The 22500-nt window shown below is 45.4% G+C and overlaps 2 protein-coding genes across 3 annotated transcripts in view; both read left to right on the top strand.

Annotated features, from left to right (window-relative positions):
• Positions 1-11496, top strand: part of LOC133003604 (mitogen-activated protein kinase kinase kinase kinase 5-like) — a 16927-nt gene extending 5431 nt beyond the window's left edge. The window contains exons 2-32 of the mRNA XM_061073390.1: positions 227-284; positions 886-976; positions 1055-1119; positions 1648-1703; positions 1843-1890; positions 2494-2536; positions 3104-3176; positions 3378-3509; positions 4085-4147; positions 4416-4497; positions 4644-4760; positions 4857-4938; positions 5170-5222; positions 5361-5407; positions 5480-5524; positions 5713-5733; positions 5816-5855; positions 6244-6394; positions 6568-6665; positions 6805-6846; positions 7286-7364; positions 7449-7525; positions 7691-7751; positions 8256-8358; positions 8438-8496; positions 8661-8761; positions 9788-9965; positions 10232-10300; positions 10446-10538; positions 10616-10742; positions 11025-11496. Coding sequence (XP_060929373.1) covers positions 227-284; positions 886-976; positions 1055-1119; positions 1648-1703; positions 1843-1890; positions 2494-2536; positions 3104-3176; positions 3378-3509; positions 4085-4147; positions 4416-4497; positions 4644-4760; positions 4857-4938; positions 5170-5222; positions 5361-5407; positions 5480-5524; positions 5713-5733; positions 5816-5855; positions 6244-6394; positions 6568-6665; positions 6805-6846; positions 7286-7364; positions 7449-7525; positions 7691-7751; positions 8256-8358; positions 8438-8496; positions 8661-8761; positions 9788-9965; positions 10232-10300; positions 10446-10538; positions 10616-10742; positions 11025-11121 — 2451 coding nt within the window. The 3' untranslated portion in view covers positions 11122-11496. The remainder of the gene's footprint in view (positions 1-226; positions 285-885; positions 977-1054; positions 1120-1647; positions 1704-1842; positions 1891-2493; positions 2537-3103; positions 3177-3377; positions 3510-4084; positions 4148-4415; positions 4498-4643; positions 4761-4856; positions 4939-5169; positions 5223-5360; positions 5408-5479; positions 5525-5712; positions 5734-5815; positions 5856-6243; positions 6395-6567; positions 6666-6804; positions 6847-7285; positions 7365-7448; positions 7526-7690; positions 7752-8255; positions 8359-8437; positions 8497-8660; positions 8762-9787; positions 9966-10231; positions 10301-10445; positions 10539-10615; positions 10743-11024) is intronic.
• Positions 11497-13053: 1557 nt separating this feature from the next.
• Positions 13054-19279, top strand: zmp:0000000529 (WD repeat-containing protein 20). 2 transcript variants are annotated; one of them, XM_061073535.1, is made up of 4 exons: positions 13054-13470; positions 15566-15748; positions 16640-18049; positions 19107-19279. In XM_061073535.1, exons 1-4 carry the CDS (start codon positions 13075-13077, stop codon positions 19152-19154), a joined length of 2037 nt encoding a protein of 678 aa, XP_060929518.1. In that variant the 5' UTR covers positions 13054-13074; the 3' UTR covers positions 19155-19279. The 2 variants fall into 2 exon arrangements, with proteins under 2 accessions (XP_060929518.1, XP_060929517.1); XM_061073534.1 differs by having other exon boundaries at positions 13075-13470; positions 16640-18061.
• Positions 19280-22500: the final 3221 nt, after the last annotated feature.

Genomic DNA, 22500 nt, shown 5'->3' with positions numbered 1-22500 from the left:
CGTGTGTGTGTTTGTGTGTCTCTGTACGCCTCAGCTCCTTTACATGTGTATTTGTGTCTTTAGTGTCACATTGCTGCGGAGAACGGTTTCACTCCACTTCACTGCACAGCAAAACATGCAAATGACACACAAAAAGAAACACAACTGACAGATACAAGCTACACAATGTGACTCTCTGCAGCTTCAGTGTAAACATGCTCAGCTGTTTGTGTTTGTGTGTCTGCAGGCACGCAACAAGCAGAATGGAGAGCTGGCTGCTATCAAGGTCATCAAGATGGAGCCAGGTGAACGTTTGATCTGAAGTTTGTCTTCACTTTATCAGGAAGTATCATAACTTGTGTTGATCTTTGAATTGAAGTCTTTAAACTAAACTATAACTTTTAAATTGGTCTTTGTTAATTTTCTGCAATGTGAGATACTATGAATTACAAGAAGGGCTCCTGGATAAATGTGATTCACGTGTCCATAGAGATTCATTCTCACATTTACACCTACATGCAGTTTAAAGTCTCCGCAGACGAGAGGAGAACATGAAACCTCCACGTGGCCTCAGACCCGAAACATGTCCTGTCCAAGTCTCTGACAGGAGACAAAATAAAACCAACCTGGACTTTGAACTGTTCTCTTCCCTCAGAGACACTTTTATAACCTCACACAAAAAAAATGAAGATGAAGCAAAATGCAACGTGGCATCGATGAAACAATCTGAGTCACAAGTTTACTCATCACTGACACACGTCAACACCTGGAACATCTCACAATCATCTGAATGGACACACACACATCCACACAGTTATTGGTATATAATGTGTAAACCCGCTGACTCGACCTGTGTGCCTACATGATGATACTAACGTTGGTGCTTCTCTCTGTCTTGGTCCCCAGAGGATGATTTCTCCATCATCCAGCAGGAGATCGTCATCGTGAAAAGCTGCAAACATGCCAACATAGTGGCGTATTATGGCAGCTACATACGGTAAACGGCCTGTTACCGTGGTTACGCTCGCTGTCGTATCAATCATATTTCCAACACACGCTTCCTCTTGTGTTTCAGAGCCAACACACTGTGGATCTGCATGGAGTTCTGTGGAGGAGGTTCCCTGCAGGACATCTACCACGGTGAGGGAGTGGGTCGGTGTCCCTGTGATGAACCACCAGGAGTTTAGAGTTTTTATCTATTTGGTTCGAGAGTTCTGCTCGTTTCAAAATGAAGGAGAATATGTTCAAGCAGGAACATTTTCAGAAAGTGGCTCTTTAAACAGAATAAAACACCTTAAACTCAAACTCACTAAATGTTAAGACCGAGAAGATATGAAAAGTCTCGCAAATCCTGCAAATATCTTGAAAATCAAGTAGTATTTTGACGTTCAGGGTTTTCAGGCTGAATTTCCGGCTCAAATCCAACACTTGCCTCTTTTCTTTCTTCAAATATATCAAAAAACTCAGTTATTAACTGTTCTCGTCCTCAGATCTGAAAAGCAAATTGATATTGAAACCGTCCTGTAACACAGCCAATATCATTTTAATGAACCTTAATAACTTAATCTGATTTTCTAGACCAATGTGTTGGACTGTGTCGGCTGTGAATCCTGATTCTCCACTGAATTTGATCAATATATATTATTACAAACACATCTTTCCCCACAGTGACTGGTCCTTTGTCTGAGCCTCAGATCGCCTACATCTGCAGGGAGATGCTCCAGGTAAATTACTTCAATTATTCATTTAGGTTTTATTATTAATCATTTTAAAAAGCACCTCAGTGTGTACAATGTTATATAAATATATAAATGTACGTGTGTGTGTGTGTGTGTGTGTGTGTGTGTGTGTGTGTGTGTCCAGGGCCTGGATTACCTGCATGCACAAAAGAAAATCCACAGAGATATCAAGGTGAGTTTGTCAGACGATGATTTGACTTTTATTTGAACCCATATGTATGAACAAAAAGATAAAGATAATACAATACTTTTAGAAGAAACCTTTGATGTGTGAAGAAAGTTTCTGACAAACAATCACAGTAAATCGCTTCTGGACTTGAATCCGTCTTTGTTTCCTCTCTTACACTTAAACTTTTCTGTATCTAATAAACAATAGATGAAACTTTCAGATTGCTGTTGGAAAATTTGATTTTGACCTTTATACGTGAAAAACAATAAAGTAATTGTACAGATATTTTACGTCCTTAAAACGTCACAATCTCAGGAGAACAAGCTCTCAGACTTTTAACAGTTTTTTATGATGAAGAAGTATTTTACAAACGAGTTGGCAAATGTTTGAAATCCAGAATAAAACAAATAGAATTCACTGACACTCGCTGAAGGTAATGAGCACATTATTAAAGATGATTTGAGTGAAGCTCCATCAGAGGAGGCAGTCAGCAGATTCTTGCTTCTGTCTGATGGAGGTTGAAGATCAGCGAGTGGGTTGAGTCTCAGAGTGACAGCTTGTGTCTGTGGTCGTGTCTGATGTGTATCTCGTTCTCTTCTCTTCCAGGGTGCCAACATCCTCCTCAACAACCAGGGCGAGGTCAAGCTGGGTGGGTGTTTGCACAGTTTGTCTCTGCTGCTCCGGGTCGCTGTGGTAGAGATGAGTCACGACTCACTTAACTCATCGCTGCTTTTAAAACTCGACACATTCGTACGTGATTGAGCGGCTGAAAGCTTCTCGTCCTCTGAGGGTTTCACACCCGTCTGCTTCCAACTCTTACGATTCCGAAGCAAGACACTGGAGAAACTGAAGAACCCGTTTGACATATTTGAATTCATCATCAAATCAAATTTTATGTGTATAGTTTCATATTCAAGGTGCGACATCCTCTGTTTTTCATCCTCAACAAGGAAACACTACAAAAAAAATACTATTAACAAGAGTAGAAAGACGTAGAAACCTCAGAGAGTCACATGTGAGGATTCATGTCCCGAGACCGACTCAAGAGCAGCAGATGCTCAGTGTAGTTTCACTTTGGATTTTTAGATTATTACCAAGACGCACTGAAGATTTACACAAACCTTTCTTGACATAAGAAAAATTCGCCCTTCAAATACAGCCAGTGTTGGTTATTGGGATATTCAATATATAAACATTTGTTTCCTGTGTTGCACAGCGGACTTTGGGATTTCAGCTCAGATCACAGCTACTCTCGCTCGGAGGATGTCCTTCATTGGGACGCCCTATTGGTAAGAGAGCACTTTCTCTCCTGTGAACACCTGAAGCTTCTTGTCTACAGACTGCTGGGAGTGGTTTTATATCCACTCTCTTTCACACAGTTAACTTATGAACTTAATAATATACATGTCCTGTTTGCTGCATAGTGAATTCTGACTCCAGATCTGCTGCTTGGTTTTCTGATCTGATATCTGTTCCCCTCCCGTCCTCAGGATGGCTCCAGAGGTGGCAGCCGTGGAGATCAAGGGCGGCTACAACGAGCTGTGTGACATCTGGTCCGTGGGCATCACGGCTGTGGAGCTGGCTGAGCTGCAGCCGCCGCTGTTCGACGTCCACCCGCTGCGGTAAACTCCCACCGAGGAACACAAGCATGAGACCTCTCACTCTCTGCTGAGACACATGCTCACAGAATCATCGTCTTCTTACTGTCCTCTTGTGGAAGACAGTGTCCACTGATCTGAACATGTTGGTTCATTGAAGTAGAAATATTCTCTTCCCATCAAGAGACGTTTGAATCTCTGTCACAATCACACTCAGCAACAACACACGTCAGATCTTCTGGAAACGGTGACACGGAAAAACACACGTCCAATGATTCCTCTGAATCAGTGTGTTTGTAGACACACACACACACACACACACACACACACACGCACACACATGTAAAAGTACGGTGTTTAAACAGTACTTATTTCCCACCCATGCTAAATGGTCTTGTTATTTCCACCACCCACACGTTGTTCATGCACGTTGTCGCCCGGTTACACACGTTCCTCACGTTACTGAATGACACACAAAGCACACAAAGTTCAGATCCGGCCCACAAACTGAACCGTGTGTAGGAACATGTGTGTAGACTGTGCAGGTCCCTGTAGATACATAAGTGAACCTGTTTGTGCCACCTGTGTTTTCCCTGTAGCGTCCTGTTCCTCATGTCGAAGAGCGGATACCAGCCCCCGAAACTGAAGGACAAGTCCAAATGGTAAATACAGAAACCTCCTCATTACTATTATGATATTTATGATATTTGATCATTAAATCAAGTGAGCAGCTTGATCCTACAGCATCAGTCACTCTGCTGAAATATTTAAATCTGAAAAAAAGAAAGTGAATAAAAAAACAAATCAACAAGTTCCTCCAACAATAAGTGATAATGTTTGTGTGTACACTGTGTGTTTGTATTAAGAAATATATATGCAGTTTATTTAGTTTTTAAGTTCGGTGTTATAAAATTCCTTTCCTGTCTGCAGGTCGTCCATGTTTTATAACTTTGTGAAGGCCATGTTGGTTCGAAACCCGAAGAAACGACCGGGCGCCTCCAAGATGCTGCAAGTCAGTGCTGCTCACAATCACTCCATCGCTTCCAATAATCAATATACAAATATATCAACTGATCAGTGGAGACTCTCCTCTTCTCCTCCTCTCCTTCTCTCCTCCTCTCCTCCTCTCCTCCTCTCCTCCTCTCCTCCTCTCTGCAGAATGTGTTTCTGACCCAGCTGGGTCTGAGGCAGGAACTGACCCTGGATCTCCTGGAGAAGTTCCATCACCCTGAGAAACTGAAGAGCTGCCGGCTGACAGACGACGAGGAGATGGAGGTCTGAACCACATCAGTGCATACATCACTACACAAGCAGGTTTGTGATGTGGGTCCAGGTTCTAACTGAGCGAGTGTCTGTGGCTGTTGATTCCAGGTGGCTCTTCCCGGGTCTCTGAGGAGGATCCAGTCTATCAACAGACACAACAAGGCCGAGAGAACCAACTCAGACATGAGCTGTAAGGAAACACACTCTGCATCTTCCTCACACTTTCCTTCAGCTTCTCTAACACATCGGTACCAATCCTTTTCTGTTATCGTTTGCTTCTGCCTTGTTGTTCACTGCTTATTAGAATCTAATAATAAAATAATGCTAATTCTTCTTCTCTTATGTAATTTCTCTGTGTGCGACACTGGACAGTGGGTGAAATGTGTCTGAGTGTTTAATTGTTTAACTTGTGGGTTTTCAGTGGAAGAGATTTACACTCATAGGACTCTGAAGAAAGACTCACCAAACGTAACGGTAACAGCACGTGATATTTTATATATAAATATTATATGTAAATAGTTGTACTCCACTGATTATGATTGTTATTAAAACTTGTCTCTTTTTCTGACTCTAACAACTATTGATGTATTGGTTTTCTTGTTGTTTTTACAGTTACGACCTTGTTTGGGATCAACTGGCAGTAACAAGAGTCCAGTGAGGTGAGGATCACAGACCGGCTACATGCAACTCTAAAATGATAAATGTGAATATTAACCATGATTCTCCTTCAGGGACGAGGACACAGAGTCGGACGATGACTACGATGATGTGGACGTGTAAGGAAACATCTCACAGTGTCACCACATCCACGTTTAACAGAATAACAAACCTTTAGGATGAGTTAAACACTAGACACATACACATACAGGACCTGAAGCTAGAACCTTCTCACAGAAGTAAATTCCTCAGTTATTCTCTTCCTGTGTTTTGTATAAACCGTCTCTGTGTCTCTTGTCCTCCTCAGTCCCACATTAAAGGGCACCAGGTACGTCTGAATTCACACAAACTCACGTCAGTGCTACTTTCTATTTGTTCTATTTGACCGAACCAACTTTCTCTGTCTACAGCAACATATCTGATCTAACTCCACCTCCACTTCCTCCGAAGGTAAATATTGAGTAAACAGGGGAGAGAGAGTAATATAAATGTGTGTTCCTCATAGTCACAGAACATTAAAGAAAGCCCTGTTTAACTGTTTTACTGTAAATCATTATCATGAGGTCATTTGTGGTAAATAACAGTTAATACACATTTCACATATTTGATTTTATTACTTTATTACATCTTTCAAGGCTTGTACCACATTTAATTGCTTCTATATTAATGTATTATAAGATATTAGTTATCATGTTAGAATGACTATTACTTATTACTGTTATCATTTGATTTTAAGTTTTGGATAAGAACCTGAGGCAGTTCCCAATATGTTTATTATGAATCTTAATATTAAAAAATGCTGAAGGAACAGAATGTTGACTTGTTTCCGTGTCCGCAGCCCAAAGCACGGACGAGCTCAGAGGAAAGCGTCACAGGGGACGAGGATCGGCTGAGGAAACCCTGCTCCCTGTACGCCCCCCCGCTCCTCAGGACCTCCAGTGGGACGCACGTCCGTCCCACCCCCCAACCTCGCTCCTCTCGACACTCGGGTGAGATACAGCTCCTGCCATCGGCCTCAAGAAGCACGAGACTCTAAAACCGATGAGAAACGTATACAAAATAAAATGTGTAACATCACATTTTTCTTATTGTGTGTGTGTGTGTGTGTGTGTGTGTGTGTGTGTGTGTGTGTGTGTGTGTGTGTGTGTGTGTGTGTGTCCAGACCCCGAGTCCCTATCTGTCCAGTTTAATGACCCCCCACTCGACCTCCCTCCTGAGCTCCCTCCTAAAGGACTACGGCGACGACAACTGTTATCGAAGGTAGAACAGAGGAGAACACCACTTTGTCTGTACACAGTCGACTGTTGTGTTATGCAGAAGGAGGTGTAACTTAAATTCAGATGTAGATATTAGAGGAAAGTGAGTCACATCCTTGTGTTTATCTGTTTCCTGATCTCAGGACCGTGCTGAGTGTGCGAGCCCGGTCATGAAGAAACCTCCTGTGAGTCTCCTCTCCTCATGTTTGACAGTTTCTCATCACCTGTCAACATCTGTTCAGATCCAGAAAGCTTCAGATTTATCTCTAAATCATGAGTTTGGATCCTGAAGTTCAGAGATTGGCATTAAAAATTCAAAAACCCTCAGCAGCTGATTTTAATCTATTCAAATATTAAACCTCAGATAATGTTGTGACTTTTTCAGTATCATTATTACGTTTATATTTTATTTTTAAATATTTTGACATGGTCTTTATCATGGAGACAATAATGTTTTCTGTGTTTATCTGTAGCAGATCAACTAAGTTATATAAATACATAAAGATAAACACAGTTATTCTGATATGACACTTCACTTTGTAGCTTGAGGTTGCATCAATATTAGAAACGACTGCAGATAAGACGGAATATATATTTGAAGCCCCTCCCCCTCTCTCTTCTCAGGTCTACTTTAAGAAGATCTTCCACGGCTGCCCTCTTAAGATAAACTGCTCCACAACCTGGGAAAACCCAGCCACCAAAGGTTTGTGTCATTGAACAAATGATTGTGTTCCTCTGAACGTGTTGAATGTGTGTAACCGGCCTGTGTCTCCGCTCTGCTCCTCAGACCAGCATCTGATCCTGGGGGCAGAGGAAGGGATCTACACCCTGAACCTCAACAGCTCAGAGACCACCATGGAACTGGTACGGCCTTTATCTTCAGACACATTTTTAAATATTTGGTTTGTAAACCACAGGCTCAGGTTCAGTTGTTATTGTCTTTTTTGGCTTTGATGGAAATCCTCGAGCTAAATATTGAGTCTGACAAACTAAAATCCTTGAGTCACACTGTCATCTCTTCTCTTCCAGTTGTATCCAGGGAAGTGCACCTGGGTCTACACCATTAATCACGTCCTCATGTCCGTATCAGGTAAATAAAAGATGTGACTTACAAACGGGACAGTCTCTTATCGAGTGTCTCTATCACCCGGAGGTTCCCTGACAAAGGAGAAGCTGCTTAGATGTATCACTGGAATTTACAGAACCTGTTGAGGATGTTTTAATGAACAGGTGAAAGTTTCTCACAGACCTTCCTGCTGTTATTCTTAATAAAGAAAAAAATAGGAAGAAAACATTCTCTCATTTATTTTGACTTTGTTCTCAACATTCCCATTTGTTTCTAAGATAAGCTCAATTAGATACGATTTATAAGATCAATATTGAAGTTAAGTTCTCGACATTTTGACTTCATTTTAATAGTTTGAGTGAAAAAAAAAACATTCTCCGATCTAGTTTCGGCTTTATTTATTCTTTATTCAACATTTCCACATTATTCTCAAAATGAAAAATGGAAAAATAAAACCTTCCTCTTCTCTCTTGTTTCTTATATCTGTCCCTCAGATGAATTGCATGAAACTTAATTCTGTGTTCACAGGGAAATCGCTGCAGCTTCACTCCCATTCGCTGAAGGAGTTGTTCGAACAGGCTCGGAAAGACCAGAGGATGGTTGCCCTGCCGACACACAGACTGTTACCTAGGTAACGCATTGTCTCTCTATCTTGTTTGATTTGTCAAACTTTTGCCTTAAAGAAACTGAGTGATGTGTTTTAACTTCAGGAAATACGCCGTGACGTGTAAAATACCGGATACAAAAGGCTGCAGGACGTGTTCAGTTGGTGAGAACAAACAATATTTTTGTCATCGATCTCTGCAGCAGAGTTCAGTTGTACTCAAGATATTTAATGTGCTCAAAGAGATTGTTGTGAAGTACCTGAAGAAGCTTCCTGCAGATACCGTGTGTGAGAGATAAGCAGTGGAACTTGTGTTGTGTGTGTAACAGGCAGCCTGCAGCGAGGATGTGTGTTCCTGTGCTGTGCTCTGGAGTCCAGTGTGGTGCTGCTGCAGTGGTACGAGCCCATGCACAAGTTCATGCTCATCAAGGTACGACTATTTACATCTGGGTTGTTTCAGAAAAGCCTCAGGATGTGAGAAATTAATTGAAGTCAATCAAAATCCGAACATTTCTCTTCTTTTAAAGTTTTCTCCTCCATTTGTAAAGTTAGATAAGCAGAATGACAAACTAAGGAAGGACCACACAATAAAACATTTATGGTATAAATGGATTTGTATTTATATAGCGCTTTTCTAGTCTGATGAAGACCACTCAGAGCTCTTTACAGTACAGTTTCACATTCACCCATTCACACACACATTCATACAGTGCATCTACTTGCAGCACTTTGTTATTCTATGGGGGGCTTTTTGAGGGTTCAGCATCTTGCCCAAGGACACTTCGGCATGCAGATGATTCAGACTGGGGATCAAACCGCCGACCTTCAGGTTGGAGGACCACCACTCTACCCCTCAGCCACAGCCGCCCCAAATTAGCCTGGCAATCTCTACAATCAATGAAGTTTTCATCCCTTAGCCATCACATCTTAATTTTGTCGGTATTGATATTACTCAAGGTATTCTGTTCAACATCCCAGTAATTAATAACATTCCTTTTTTATAGTATTTGTGATATGCTTTTGTCCCACTGTGTGCTCGATCAAATTGTTCTTTCATTTTTAACTTGCCCAAGTTAAAAATGCAGAAAATACATGTGAGAGAAGATGTCTGTTACGATGCCGAGTGTTTATCTTTGTTATTTGTCTGTCTTTCTGCTTTTAGCTTTTTTATTGGACGTTCACACTGACAGCAGCTTATAAAGTGGCTGCTGCCAGTGTGAACCTTTTATGGTCACCATTAAATGTGTGAGTTAGTTTTAGACCTTTGACCCGAGAACAGACTCACTGCTGTTCTCAGCTGTGGCTTAAAGGTTTGAGGTTTGAAGTTTAAGTCTCTTTAACCCGCACACTTAACCCAGCTGCTTTATTAGCTGCTCTCTAAGAACTGAAAAACACACACAGCTAAAGATACAATTAAAAGCAGATTCAACTCAACTTTCCTTTTCCGTGCTTGCAGCATTTCGACTTCCCCCTCCCCAACCCTCTGCGGGTGTTTGAGATGGTGGTGGCCCCCCAGCAGGAGTACCCACTGATCTGCATCGGCGTGACCCGGGGGTCCAGCCCCAACCTGCCAGTCAACGTAGAATACATGAACCTCAACTCCAACACGTCCTGGTTCACCAGCTCCGGCCTGGGTACGTCCATTCTGAAGTTCTATCGAAATGAAAAGAGTTCATGTCAATGTCAACTTTATTTATATAGCACATTTAAAACAACTTGACCAAAGTGCTTTACAAAGCAGCTACATTTCTGCATTTGATGTCTTACACTGTTGTTATTGTTGATGTTGACAATGATGTTGCTGTGTGTTTGCTGTGTGTGTGTGTGTGTGTGTGTGTGTGTGTGTGTGTGTGTGTGTGTGTGTGTGTGTGTGTGTGTGTGTGTGTGTGTGTGTTTACAGAGAAACCTTGCCCAGACATTGTGCAAGTGAACCAGCTGGACAGTAACTCACTGCTCGTCCTCCTAGAAAGTAAGTTGTTGATATGTTTATATGTTGGAGACGTTCAGTTCTGTCTGTTCTCATTGGATCTATAAAAGTATTTGTTCATGTTGTGTTCACTTACATATTTCCACACTGACGTATTCTGGTGATGTCCCACCTCTCTCCTCCACAGAGTCAGTACACATAGTGGACCTGAGGGGGGAGCTGAAGGCCAGCAGGCCTCAGACCCACGAGACCACCTTCTCCCGAGATGTCGACTCTGCAGGTGAGAACGTCCGCTGACAAACCAGCGATGGGTCATGTTGATCTTACCTCAGCGCTGACTCCAGTCTGTCCCGTTAGTGTATTTCGAGGACACGCTGTTGGCGGTGTGGCGTCACGGCTGGATGAGGAGAGGACAAGGCTCCACTGAGGTTCTGGAGGAGACCACCGACCAGAAGAAGATCTACAGACTGGTGCAGTCGGACAGGTACTGAACGTCTGTGAGGCAGCTTCACTTTCTGCAGGTTTTCTATGTCTGTTCCAACCATAGACTGAAAATAAAGATGGCCCCTAAATGAAGCCAACGTGTCTAGATTGCCCTCTTGTGGCTGGATGCGGTATATGTTTGTCTTGACAGATAAGTTCATGTGATCCTTACACTTTAATAACTGTTGTATTCCACAGGTTTAAACCCATGTTTTCATTGAGTTGAGGCAGGTTTACACTCCAGTGGTTCTGTGCTTGACCTCCTCTGACCTTCTGCCTGCAGGATGGTTATTCTGGAGACACGTAAGACTGACGACCAGTCCGGGCTGTCCAACCTGTCCATCCTGGAGAACGCAGAGAGCTACGTTCTACTGGCCTGACTCGCACGACTGGAACATTTGGAATCTCCCAATTCCACTTGGATGCTACCACCCGGGACTCAGTCAGCAGGAGGAGAACAGTCCATGAGGCACCAACGTTATGGTCTGTGATCATCTGACATCGCGGACAGGACAAAGATTTTATTTTCTAGATGACTGGACAGCGTCTGTCTGTGTTCACTCCTCTGTCGTGTGTGAGCTGCAGAAAGACTCAAGAAGCCACAGTTTGGTTGAGTGTGAGTCGGCGTCTGAAGGGACTTAAAGAATAAAGGACTGGAGCTGTAGCTTGTTTTGTGAACTGGGTTTGAATGTCAGTGCTGGATCAAACACACACGTCCTCCTGCCGTGACACAGTAATAAAGTTCATTAACACAACATGAGGTGAGCTGTATTGATCTGTGAGGGGACGTGAGGGGAAATCATCTACACACAAAACATCTGAGTTCACTGCAGCAGAGAAAGGTTTTCACTTGGTTCTTCACTGTTTTGGAAAGAAACCAGAGGTGAAGATTAATGGTAAATAAATGGTTTGTATTTAAATATATTTATATAGATTCATACAGTGCATCTATGGGCAGCACCTTTTCTATGAGGGGCAATACATGGTTCAGTGTCTTACCCAAGCACAGTGTGGCATCCTGTGGCAACTGGGATTCAACCACCGACCTTCTGGTTAGAGGACAACCGCTCTCCCCCTCAGCCACAGCCTTGTGTTGTACCTGGAAACAGGACATGATCAATTCATCCAATTCAGCCTGAAGACAAATCGAGGTCTGAATTCACAACTAGAACATACTTGAATCTACTCATATCTTCAAGCCTCTGTTCAAATCACACATTTGACTATGTTCGTTTAGGTAAATGAGTTTCTTTAACTGTTCATAAAGTTTCTACATGTGAAATGGATCCATCTCTAGTGACTCTGATCTGAGGCATCAAAGAACACGTTCAGTTTTTATAGTGTAGTTTTTTATTGAGATTCTCAACATTGTATAGAACAAACCAACTGTTTTGGGTCCTTCAGTCCCTCCACTCTCCCAGTTTCAGTCTTATTATCACTAACTGGTGCTCCCATCATTCATAACATCATCAATCACTGTTATTCTTTTATTATAAAGCCAGTCTGAGAGTTTAAACACGATGGTCTGAGTCTGGTTCTGGTTTGAGGTTTATTCAAGTCAATGGGAGAGTTTCTCATTGTGGGAACTGTTGGGTTCGACCTGAGTAAAGTTCCTTTCAGATGATGTATGATATGAATTAAATTATATTCTCTCTGTAATGAAAACAAGCCAGATGTGAGTTTCATAGCTTTAGTGTTCAAGTGGTGATTTCAACAGTTGATTCATATCAGAGCTGATTCTTGAAGGTGGGACAGTTTGTGTATCAGCTGTTTGAGGATCATCAGTGTCAGGCTTCAGGTCCCAGGCTCCAGGCTCCAGGCTCCAGGTTCCAGGCTCCAGGCTCCAGGTTCCAGGTTCCAGGCTCCAGGTTCCAGGTTCCGGGCTCCGGGCTCCAGGCTCCAGGTTACAGGTTACAGGCTCCAGTCTCCAGTCTCCAGGTTCCAGGTTCCAGGCTCCGGTCCCTAGGTTCCAGGCTCCAGGCTTCAGGAGCATCAGGACCAGCAGCATCAGCATCATCCGCAGCATCAGGCGCGTCACACGTTCTTCACGCATCGCGGTGGATGCACGGAGCCAGGGACCAGGACCAGGACCAGGACCCGGTGGAGGATGCTGCTCACACCGGCTCAGAAGGGCTTCCTCTCCGGGATCTTTTAGCAGGCAGCAGCGGTGCGGTGGCCGGTTCTGGAGGAAGATGCACCGGGTCGAACCGGGTGTGCAGGTCGGCCTAGCTCAGCTCGGCTCGCCTCGCCTCTTTCTGTTCTAGTCTCTTCATTGCATCGATATTGTTTCCAGGTCAAACCTCGGTTTCCTGTGCGGCTCGTCGGCGCTAAAGATGGCCGGAGATGGAGGCGCTGCGAAGGATCTCAATGAGATCAAGTCCCAGTTCCGGACCCGGGAGGGGTTCTACAAGCTGCTCACCCTGTCGGACTCGCAGCAGCGAGGCGGGCTGCCCCGGGCTCCGGCCGCTGGAGGCCCGCTGGGCCCCGGGCCCGGAGCCGGTCCGGTGCCGGGCGGAGGGGTCGGGCTGCTCCCGGGCCCCGGGGCTGCTGCCGCCGCCTCCTCCTCCTCCGGCGCCGCGGCGGCCAGCTCCTCCCCGGGGGGCTTCCTGCCGCCGGTCCGGGTCTCCATGGTGAAGCTGCAGCCCGAGGACCCGGGCGAGGAGTCCGAGAGAGTCTGCTTCAACATCGGCCGAGAGCTTTACTTCTACACCTACACCAACATCAAGAAGGTGAGGAGCCGCTGCAAGGGGCGCCTGGGCCGGGAGGACGGGTCCGGGGCTCGGGCTGTAGCTTAGCATGCTAGCCTGCTGGTGTGATGCGGGGGGTTCTGGTTCAACTGTAGGTGTGTGTTCGGGGGGGGGATGTGGGTGGTGCAGGTGGATGCTGTGACAGAGGAGGCTGCAGCTGGTTCACTGTGTCCGGGCCAGAGGAGCCGGGAGCGGCCTCTGACAGCTGGAGCCTCTGGAGCCGGTCCACCACCAGCTGCTGTGGTCCTCACTGTCTGTGTCACTGGGGGGGGGGGGGGTTCTACTGCAGGTTCTCTGTGCTCACTGGGTTCTATCAACCAGACAGAACACATGATCCAGTGAAGCTTCTCTTCATCAGACTCTCTCTCACTTTCTAACGAGCTTCACCAGACCAGCCTCACAGAGACCAGCCCTTTCATCAGGATTCAATGTTTCCTGTGAATCAGTCAACGTGTTGAGAAAATCCACTTTACAGAAAGATGCATGGCTGTTCCCCTGACACATGTCACCCCCCCCTGCTGTAATCCCTCCAGTCCTCTGAGTGTTGTTCTGCAGGATGAAAGCAAAGTGCATCAGTCCTGCTCTGCTGCAGCTACTGGAACAGATTCACTGTGATGACACGTGACCTCCTGCAGGAGGAGCTTCACCCTCACGGTGCAGGAGGTGATTGTCTGATGAAGACCCCCCCCTCATGGACACTGGGTATTGACAGAGGGAAGTGGGGGGGGGGGGTTGGTGAGTTGCACTGAATGTGATTCAGTCACCAGCAGCAGATGGTTTACAAGAGACAAGATACTGATGAATTAAATACAGAAAACCTCTTTAATATCTCTAGAGGGGTGATGTCTTGAATCAGATGTGTTTCTGGACCGTGCCATGTGGAAGGAGGTGCAGGGCCATGTGGAAGGAGGTGCTGTGCCATGTGGAAGGAGGTGCAGAGCCATGTGGAAGGAGGTGCAGGGCCATGTGGAAGGAGGTGCAGGGCCATGTGGAAGGAGGTGCAGTGCCATGTGGAAGGAGGTGCAGTGCCATGTGGAAGGAGGTGCAGGGCCATGTGGAAGGAGGTGCAGGGCCATGTGGAAGGAGGTGCAGTGCCATGTGGAAGGAGGTGCAGTGCCATGTGGAAGGAGGTGCAGTCTGTATTTCTCCTGGAGTTTCTCCACACTTAGAAACACTGGATGCTCTTGAAAAGCTGAAACTACATCTCTGCTCCTCACAGAGGGAGGAACCCATCGAGGAGGACAAACGTACAAAGCTGCTCCTCCTCTAACACCACACGGATCAATGAGGGAACGACTGTAACTTAATGAAATGATCCTGGACCACACATGCTCTTCATGTCTTCAGGCTTCATTCTGAATGCAGGTGTAGATGATGCAGGACTCAGGGACTCACAAGGTTTCTGCCAGTGACACTTAGACGTATAACAGAGAGAAGATGAACATCACAATCAATAAGATGCTCAGCCCTGAGTCACTGAGTGGATCTTTACAGCTCTTTGTGCATCGGTGGCTTCAGGTTCTGAGGACTGAGTCCAGCAGCAGGTCTTTACTTCAGGTTCTGAGGACTGAGTCCAGAAGGATCTTTACTTCAGTCCTCCTTGTGCCCACTGATGTATTCCCTCACTCTAACTGAAAATTGCAACATAGCTCCAGTTAAACTTTTGGAATCTATACGAGCACAGAGCCATGATTGTGGATTTGTGCTCCATTACATATTCAGCACGTTAGAAAGGGACAGAACATGTGCTTCAGTTCTGGTTTTGGAATCTTACCGTTGTTTTAAGACAGACATGAAATGATCTTTCCCTCGGTGTCTTGTTGGTGTCCCGGTGTAATGTGCTGTCGGTGGGCAGACCAGTAACATACAGAGAATCCAGTCTCCTGCAGCATGTGGCCTTCTGGTCTTGTGTGGTCACTGCTGCTGAGAAGACACCTCAGCCTCTCTGAATCTAAAGAGACACGTTGACTCTGATGTTTATTGGTCTCAATAGATGATAAATGAGTTTCTCCTCTGATCTTTCACTGCTGATGTTCTGCTGGTGCTTCATGTTGCTCTTCACCCTCTCTGCCTGCAGGCTGTGGACCTCAGTAAGCCGATAGACAAGAGGATCTACAAGGGGACCCAGCCCACGTGTCACGACTTCAACCAGTACTCGGCCACAGCGGAGAGCGTGGCTCTCATCGTCGGCTTCTCAGCCGGACAGGTCCAGTACCTGGACCCCATCAAGAAGGAAACCAGTAAACTCTTCAATGAGGAGGTATTATCACATTTGTTTTTTTACATCTGCTCATTTCAGTTTCCTCCGTGTTTCAGCTCTTTGTGTTGTTGCCTTTAAAGCCTGAAAATAATCCAACAGTGTTTTCAGTGTTTCCCTCCTCACGCTTTGTCGTTTCCACTTTGTTTTACTGCGTCTCCTGAACCGATTCCTTTCGTTTAATGGGATTCCCAATTAAATCTGTGTGTGTGTGTGTGTGTGTGTGTGTGTGTGTGTGTGTGTGTGTGTGTGTGTGTGTGTGTGTGTGTGTGTGTGTGTGTGTGTGTGTGTGTGTGTGTGTGTGTGTGTGTGTGTGTGAGAGAGAGAGAGAGAGAGAGAGAGAGAGAGAGAGAGAGAGAGAGAGAGAGAGAGAGAGAGAGAGAGAGAGAGAGAGAGAGAGAGAGAGAGAGAGAGAGAGAGAGAGAGAGAGAGAGAGAGAGAGAGAGAGAGAGAGAGAGAGAGAGAGAGAGAGAGAGAGAGAGAGAGAGAGAGAGAGAGAGAGAGAGAGAGAGAGAGAGAGAGAGAGTTCACTACTGCATGCAAATCTTTTTTCCTCTTCAACTCTCTCTCTCTCTCTCTCCGCTGGTTTCTGTCTCTTCTGTCGCTCACACTTGTTTCTCGATCTCTTCGGACTCGTCACTTCCCATGATTCCCTTTTTCACGTGTTTGTCTCAGTGGTTTATATTTAGTTTTCTAGATTATTTATTTCAATGATGTGATTTAACCTAGAATCTATGTAAATGCATGCTGCTTCCTCACATCAAGGTATATTTTTATGTTTATATTCCTCCATTCCTCCTCCGATTTAAAAGCTTGTCTTTGTCTCTCCTCTCCTTTTCTCTTCCCGGTCCTTCACCTCCCTTTCCTCCTCTCCACCTCCTCCCTGTTCTCCAGAGGTTGATCGACAAATCCAAGGTGACGTGTCTCAAATGGCTTCCCAAGTCAGAGAACCTGTTCCTGGCCTCGCACGCCAGCGGCCACCTCTACCTCTACAACGTGGACCACCCGTGCGGCACCACGGCCCCCCAGTACTCTCTGCTGCGGCAGGGCGAAGGCTTCTCCGTCTACGCCTGCAAAACCAAGACGCCGCGCAACCCGCTGCTGCGCTGGGCCGTGGGTGAGGGCGGCCTCAATGAGTTTGCCTTCTCCCCGGATGGCGTCCACGTGGCGTGCGTGGGCCAGGACGGCTGCCTGCGCGTCTTCCACTTTGACTCCATGGAGCTGCAGGGGGTGATGAAGAGTTACTTTGGGGGGCTGCTCTGCGTGTCCTGGAGTCCGGACGGGAAATACCTGGCCACGGGCGGCGAGGACGACCTGGTGACCGTCTGGTCGTTTGCAGAAAGCCGCGTGGTCGCTCGGGGGCACGGCCACAAGTCCTGGGTGAATGTGGTGGCGTTCGACCCCTTCACGACCTCCCTGGAAGATGACGAGCCGATGGAGCTCAGCGGCAGTGAGGAGGACCTCCACCAGGCGGCGCCAAACAACACCATGCACTTCGGCCGGGTCCGGACCAGCAGCACGCTGTCGCGTCTCTCTCGTCACAGCTCGAGGGGGGGGGGCACGCCGTCGGTCACGTACCGGTTCGGCTCGGTGGGGCAGGACACGCAGTTCTGTCTGTGGGACCTGACGGACGACGTGCTGTTCCCACGGTTACCGCTGTCCCGCGCCTTCACCAACACCTTCGGACCCTCGCTGTCCAACTCCGGCAGCGTGGTGGTCAACAGCACCTCAGGTGGGGGGGGGAGTGGAGCGGTGGAGGGGCACCATCACCCCCCTAACACCAACACCGGCACCGCCAACCCACCGACACTCCCCTTACCGCTCCCCCGCTCCCTCTCACGCTCCAACTCGCTGCCCCACCCGGCCGTGGCCAACGCCTCCAAGGGTCCGGGCGCCTCGGAGGGCAGCGCGGCCGGCGGGGGGGGGGGAGGGAGCAGCGGCGGAGGGAACATCACCCCGTTCAGTATCGGCCGCTTCGCCACGCTGTCGCTCCACGAGCGCAAGTCGGACAAGTCGGGGGGCAGCGGGGGGGTGGAGAAGGAGCACAAGCGGTACCACAGCCTCGGCAACATCAGCAAGAGCAACGACAAGATCAACGTGGCGCCGAGGAGCAACCGCCTGGACGCCGCCAAGGTCCTGGGCACCACGCTGTGCCCGCGCATGCACGAGGTGCCGCTGCTGGAGCCGCTGGTCTGCAAGAAGATCGCCCACGAGCGTCTGACGGTGCTGGTGTTCATGGACGACTGCATCATCACCGCCTGCCAGGAGGGGCTGATCTGCACCTGGGCCCGGCCCGGCAAGACGGTAGGTCCTCACGTCTTCATTAGAAGGTCCCTGGATTAACAGAGACATTGGTGTTTGTTATCAAGATATTTTAAACAAGTTCAAATTAGGGACGAGAATCGGCAGAGACCTCCCGATACGATGCTATCACGATACTTAGGTGGCGATTCGATATTACCTTTTCCTGCGATTTCTTTTTTTTTAAATACTGGACCATGGAAAAATGTCGAATCATTCCTTCAAATACAACACAGTCAAATTCACTTAGAGCTTTACCAGTTTTATTTCAAATATTAACAATAACTTAATGACTGCCGGGCAGCCAATAGAGAAATTAAATAAAAATGTTTCCTATTATTGTATAGCTCCTGTCAACTGCACACAAACTGACAGATTAAGACATGTATGCCACTTAAGCTTCTTTTAAACAATAAATAAAATGTGAATTAAATACAATGAATAAAAGTTTACTTAGAATATAAACTTTGAAATAAACAAAAAGTAGGCTATTGTTGTTTGCATGTAGGCGATGCAAAGCTAGTGCTTGGGTATGTTTAGATTCTTGTGCAAAAACAAGAGCTGGTCAACATGCTCCGTCCATATATCCCCCCCCCCCATATAAACCAATAAATAAGTTTAAAAAAAATACACAAGAATCGCGATTCGTAACTGAATCGATTTTTTCCCCCGTCCCTAGTTCAAATGGGACGATGCCAAAAAGTCTCATATTTATAAACTTAAATAGGTGATGAATCTCACTCTTGAACTGGCTCCTCCCACTTCTCTCCTCTGTGGTTTCACTTCTTCCAGGACATTTAATATCAAATTGTAATTAGCCTACTTCTGGTTAGACGTGAGTCGAATCCGCTGCCTCCAGTAAAACTCTGCAGGTCGGTCATAGAGTTATTTTGAGTCGAGTTTTGCTTCTTCAGACTCCAGAAGCAGATGATATCTCGTCTCTTCTCCGCAGCAACAACGGCTTCTTCTCTTCCTGAACTGAAAAGTGAAGTTTAGATTTTCCTGATTGTCCCTCGTCTCTAACGTCCCCTCGTGTTCTGTCTCCTTGTCTCTCCTTCAGAACCTGCCAGCACAGAACGGGAACTCTCCCAGCGGCACCGTGGTATAGCTGCAGGAGAAGCTCTGCACTCATCCCTCCCTCCACCTCCTCCCTCGCTCTCAGCCGTCTTCTTTTCTATCCGACGCTTCTCTCCATTCCTCCTCCAACATGTCCGACACACTTTAGTATTAAACCTTCACTGTAACTCGCTTTGCTTCCCATGACCCAAAATCTGTCAGAGCCCGACCCATATGGATTTTTTGAGGCTGATGCTGAAAACAATAATAACTTCATTTATACAGCAGATTTCAAAACACAGAAATAAGTCATTTAAAATCACAAATCATATGGGAGTAAAACCAATATCCTTATATCGTCCAGTATATATATTAAAAACAAATTGGCAGTGATTCCTAAGAGCTCACAATCAAAAGTCATGACAAATAAATCAACTTTATTACAAGCAACTTTAAATACAGAAAACACGAATCCACCAAAATACGTAGAACTTCTATCAAGAAAATAAACATTGTAAAATTCTCTAATTATTTCCATAAAACATAATTATAAATGCACATCTTTTCTGCTTTGTTAATTCTATAAAATAACAGATTTCATTGGTCGGGCTCAGTTTCCTGATAACTTTACTCTCACAGTTGTTGTGGTTTTGTTGGGAAATTCTTCTGAAAGCAGATAAACGTGACACTTGTTACAAAGTTAACAAGAACAATAACAAATACGTGAATATAGAGCGTGAGCTAGTTAGCAGTTAGCTTCGCTCAGTGTTTGTTCTGGTGGCGACCAACAGTGGACATGTACACAACGTGGACACAAGTGTGTGGACACGAGTGTGTGGACACGAGTGTGTGGACTCCTCTTAGACCTCGAAGCCGCTTCAAACCAGTGAAGAACAATGTGAGCACATCCACATACTTCTGGCTGTAGAATGTATTTATTTAAAATGTAAGATCCACAGATTCACTGTGACTCATAGTTTGTGTATCATCAGGCTATTCTTCACTTCCATCTTAGCAATTATAACACTATTTAAAAAAGCTAAAATATATTAAGTTAGTTTAGTTTCATCAGCCAGATTTTAAGGATTTTAATAACCCGCTAAATAACAGAAAATTTTGATTTCATAGTGCAGCATTATTCATTAACATTTGTAGTAAGAAATCTTGATGTTTTTATGAGCAGGAAACACTGATCTGTCCTCAGGGAGAGTTTCCCAACTCACGCCACAGTGGGAATAAAGTGTTTCCCCTTTTCCATCACCTCCCTCCTCCCTGTCGCTCTGCAGAAAGACTGCATCCAACAAACGACCCTCCTGTCAGTTCGTAACCCTGAAGGAACGAGGAGAGATGTCTTCATCTGTTCTTCAGCCTCTGTTCTTCAGCCTCTGTTCTTCAGCCTTCGTCTCATCCCTCCCTTTACTCTTTAATGCAAAAGACACTGCAAAAGCCACGGCCATTGTACTTAAGTTATTTATTTTAACACAAAACTGTGTAGTAATTTATACTGTAAATACTGAAAATACTCTATAAATACAAAAAGGACAAATGTGTATTGAAATAATGACTTGACAACGAGAAAGTGAAGAAAAAGCCGTGAAGATGAAGAATATTAATATATGAAGATCCTTCTATTGTACATAAAAAACACTGTTAAAAGTTGAATGTCTGCTGTTTTAGGGAACTTGAAGATGTCAATGTGTTTTTATTTCGTGTGATAAGAGTTTCTCTAGTTCCTCCGTGAAAGTGAGAAGGTTTAAATCCGAGGATGGAGTCGAGAGTATTTGGGTTCAGGAGCATGTCGAGCTCAGAGAGCCATCCTCCGCTCACTGTCCAAATAACTCTGCTGACAAACATCATGTGGACAAACAGCATCAAGGCTCACGATCAAACACACACTGTTGCACATTCCGAACATGAAAAGGCTTACACGTACTGTTCATGCACGCACACAACAAACTAACACAAACCCACTACTGGTGTAGCATCATATGCAGTTTACTGTGTCTTGGGCTCCATTCCTGTTGCACCTGAATTGCCTCTTGCAAGAATTTGCACATACAATAAATCCACAGAACATCCTGAGTTGTTGCTGACGTAGGGTTTTTATTTTCTTGAACGATCTGAGCTCCCACAACCTCAACATGTGTTTGGAACAGATGATCTAATCTGTGTCAACATCTAGATTTATTCCCTTTGACTAAATTAAACATTTACACTTGGATTTTGTTCGGACTGATTGGAGCATGAAGCCTTTGTTCAGATTCCTGGTTTATTGTTGAAGTAAGAAAAGAAACTGAAGTACAGATTTCAGCTGCCTGCTGTCGACGTGTCATAAAAGTTCAGTTTGTTTACAGTGAAACGTTTTCTTTTGACCGGAGATTAAAATGCAAATATGACATTGAAAACTCTGCATGGATTCTCCTCTCATCATAAAACACTAAATATTCATTGAGCTGTAAACTTGTGCTCACGTCAGCTGATCTGTGATTGGGCGGCTGCTCCTCAGTGTCTGTTTGTTTTAACACAAGCAGCCACAGACTTACTTCTGGTTGTCTGTGGGTGGAGCCTCCAGCACTTTGGTCTAAACTGAAAACAAATAACTTGGCTTTTTACCATACTTTTTACAGACATTCAGTACTTAATCTTTAGTGACAGTAAAAACAAAGATTGATGAGTTTGAATCAGTCATTTTTGATCAATAATCTGGATGCACTCATGACAGATCCTGTCTGAACACGTCTCAACCATCGAGCAGAGAGAAGCTTCTTGAACAGTATCTGTCTTTTCTTATCTTCTGGCTTTTTTATTTTGTGCAACAACAAACCACAGACTCCTCTCGGAAAGTTCTCAGTGCAGGAAGCCAGCAGTGTTTTTGTCTTTATGCATTTTGTGCACGTTTATATTCTCAATGAGACCTTCAACAGTGTGCACCCCCAACGTGTACCAGTGTCCCCACAAGGTAGACGTGCACAGGTCACCCAGTGAACCCTGGTACTCCTCATGTGGACCAACGCCTGGTGAAGGTCAGAGTTTGGGATTGGATGTCCACAAGTCAATGCAGTGTCTTAACAAGAACAGTTTGTGTGTGTGTGTGTGTGAGAGAGAGAGAGACAGTACATCCTATACATAGCAGAGAGACTTCAGGACTGAAGGATCCAGGTCTGTGCTCTAACAGCAACAGACAAACCACCAGTTTCCCGGTGCAGCTCGACGGTGCTGCCCTGAATACTCGGCTTTCTCGTTGTCATAGCAACAGCATGTCTTCCAGGTGAATCTGGAGCGAGCTCGTCGGGGTTCAGGGTCCATCTTGGATCTGAGGCTAAATGATTGCGTCATCACGACGGAAATGAGAGGAAAAACTGAATCTGCTCAAACATGAATGATCATCTACCTCGATC

The sequence above is a fragment of the Limanda limanda genome, chromosome 6 (genome assembly GCF_963576545.1).
Source record: "Limanda limanda chromosome 6, fLimLim1.1, whole genome shotgun sequence".
Lineage (NCBI taxonomy): Eukaryota > Metazoa > Chordata > Actinopteri > Pleuronectiformes > Pleuronectidae > Limanda > Limanda limanda.
This window is presented reverse-complemented; position numbering and strand designations above follow the sequence as displayed.

What these genes read in the sequence shown, in the direction of transcription:
- zmp:0000000529 (XM_061073534.1), top strand. Translation starts at nt 13,075, where the DNA reads ATGGCCGGAGATGGAGGCGCTGCGAAGGATCTCAATGAGATCAAGTCC. An exon ending in CCTACACCAACATCAAGAAG is followed by an intron (nt 13,471 to 15,565) that starts GTGAGGAGCCGC and finishes CTCTGCCTGCAG; the next exon opens with GCTGTGGACCTCAGTAAGCC. An exon ending in GCAAGACGGTAGGTCCTCAC is followed by an intron (nt 18,062 to 19,106) that starts GTCTTCATTAGA and finishes TCTCTCCTTCAG; the next exon opens with AACCTGCCAGCACAGAACGG.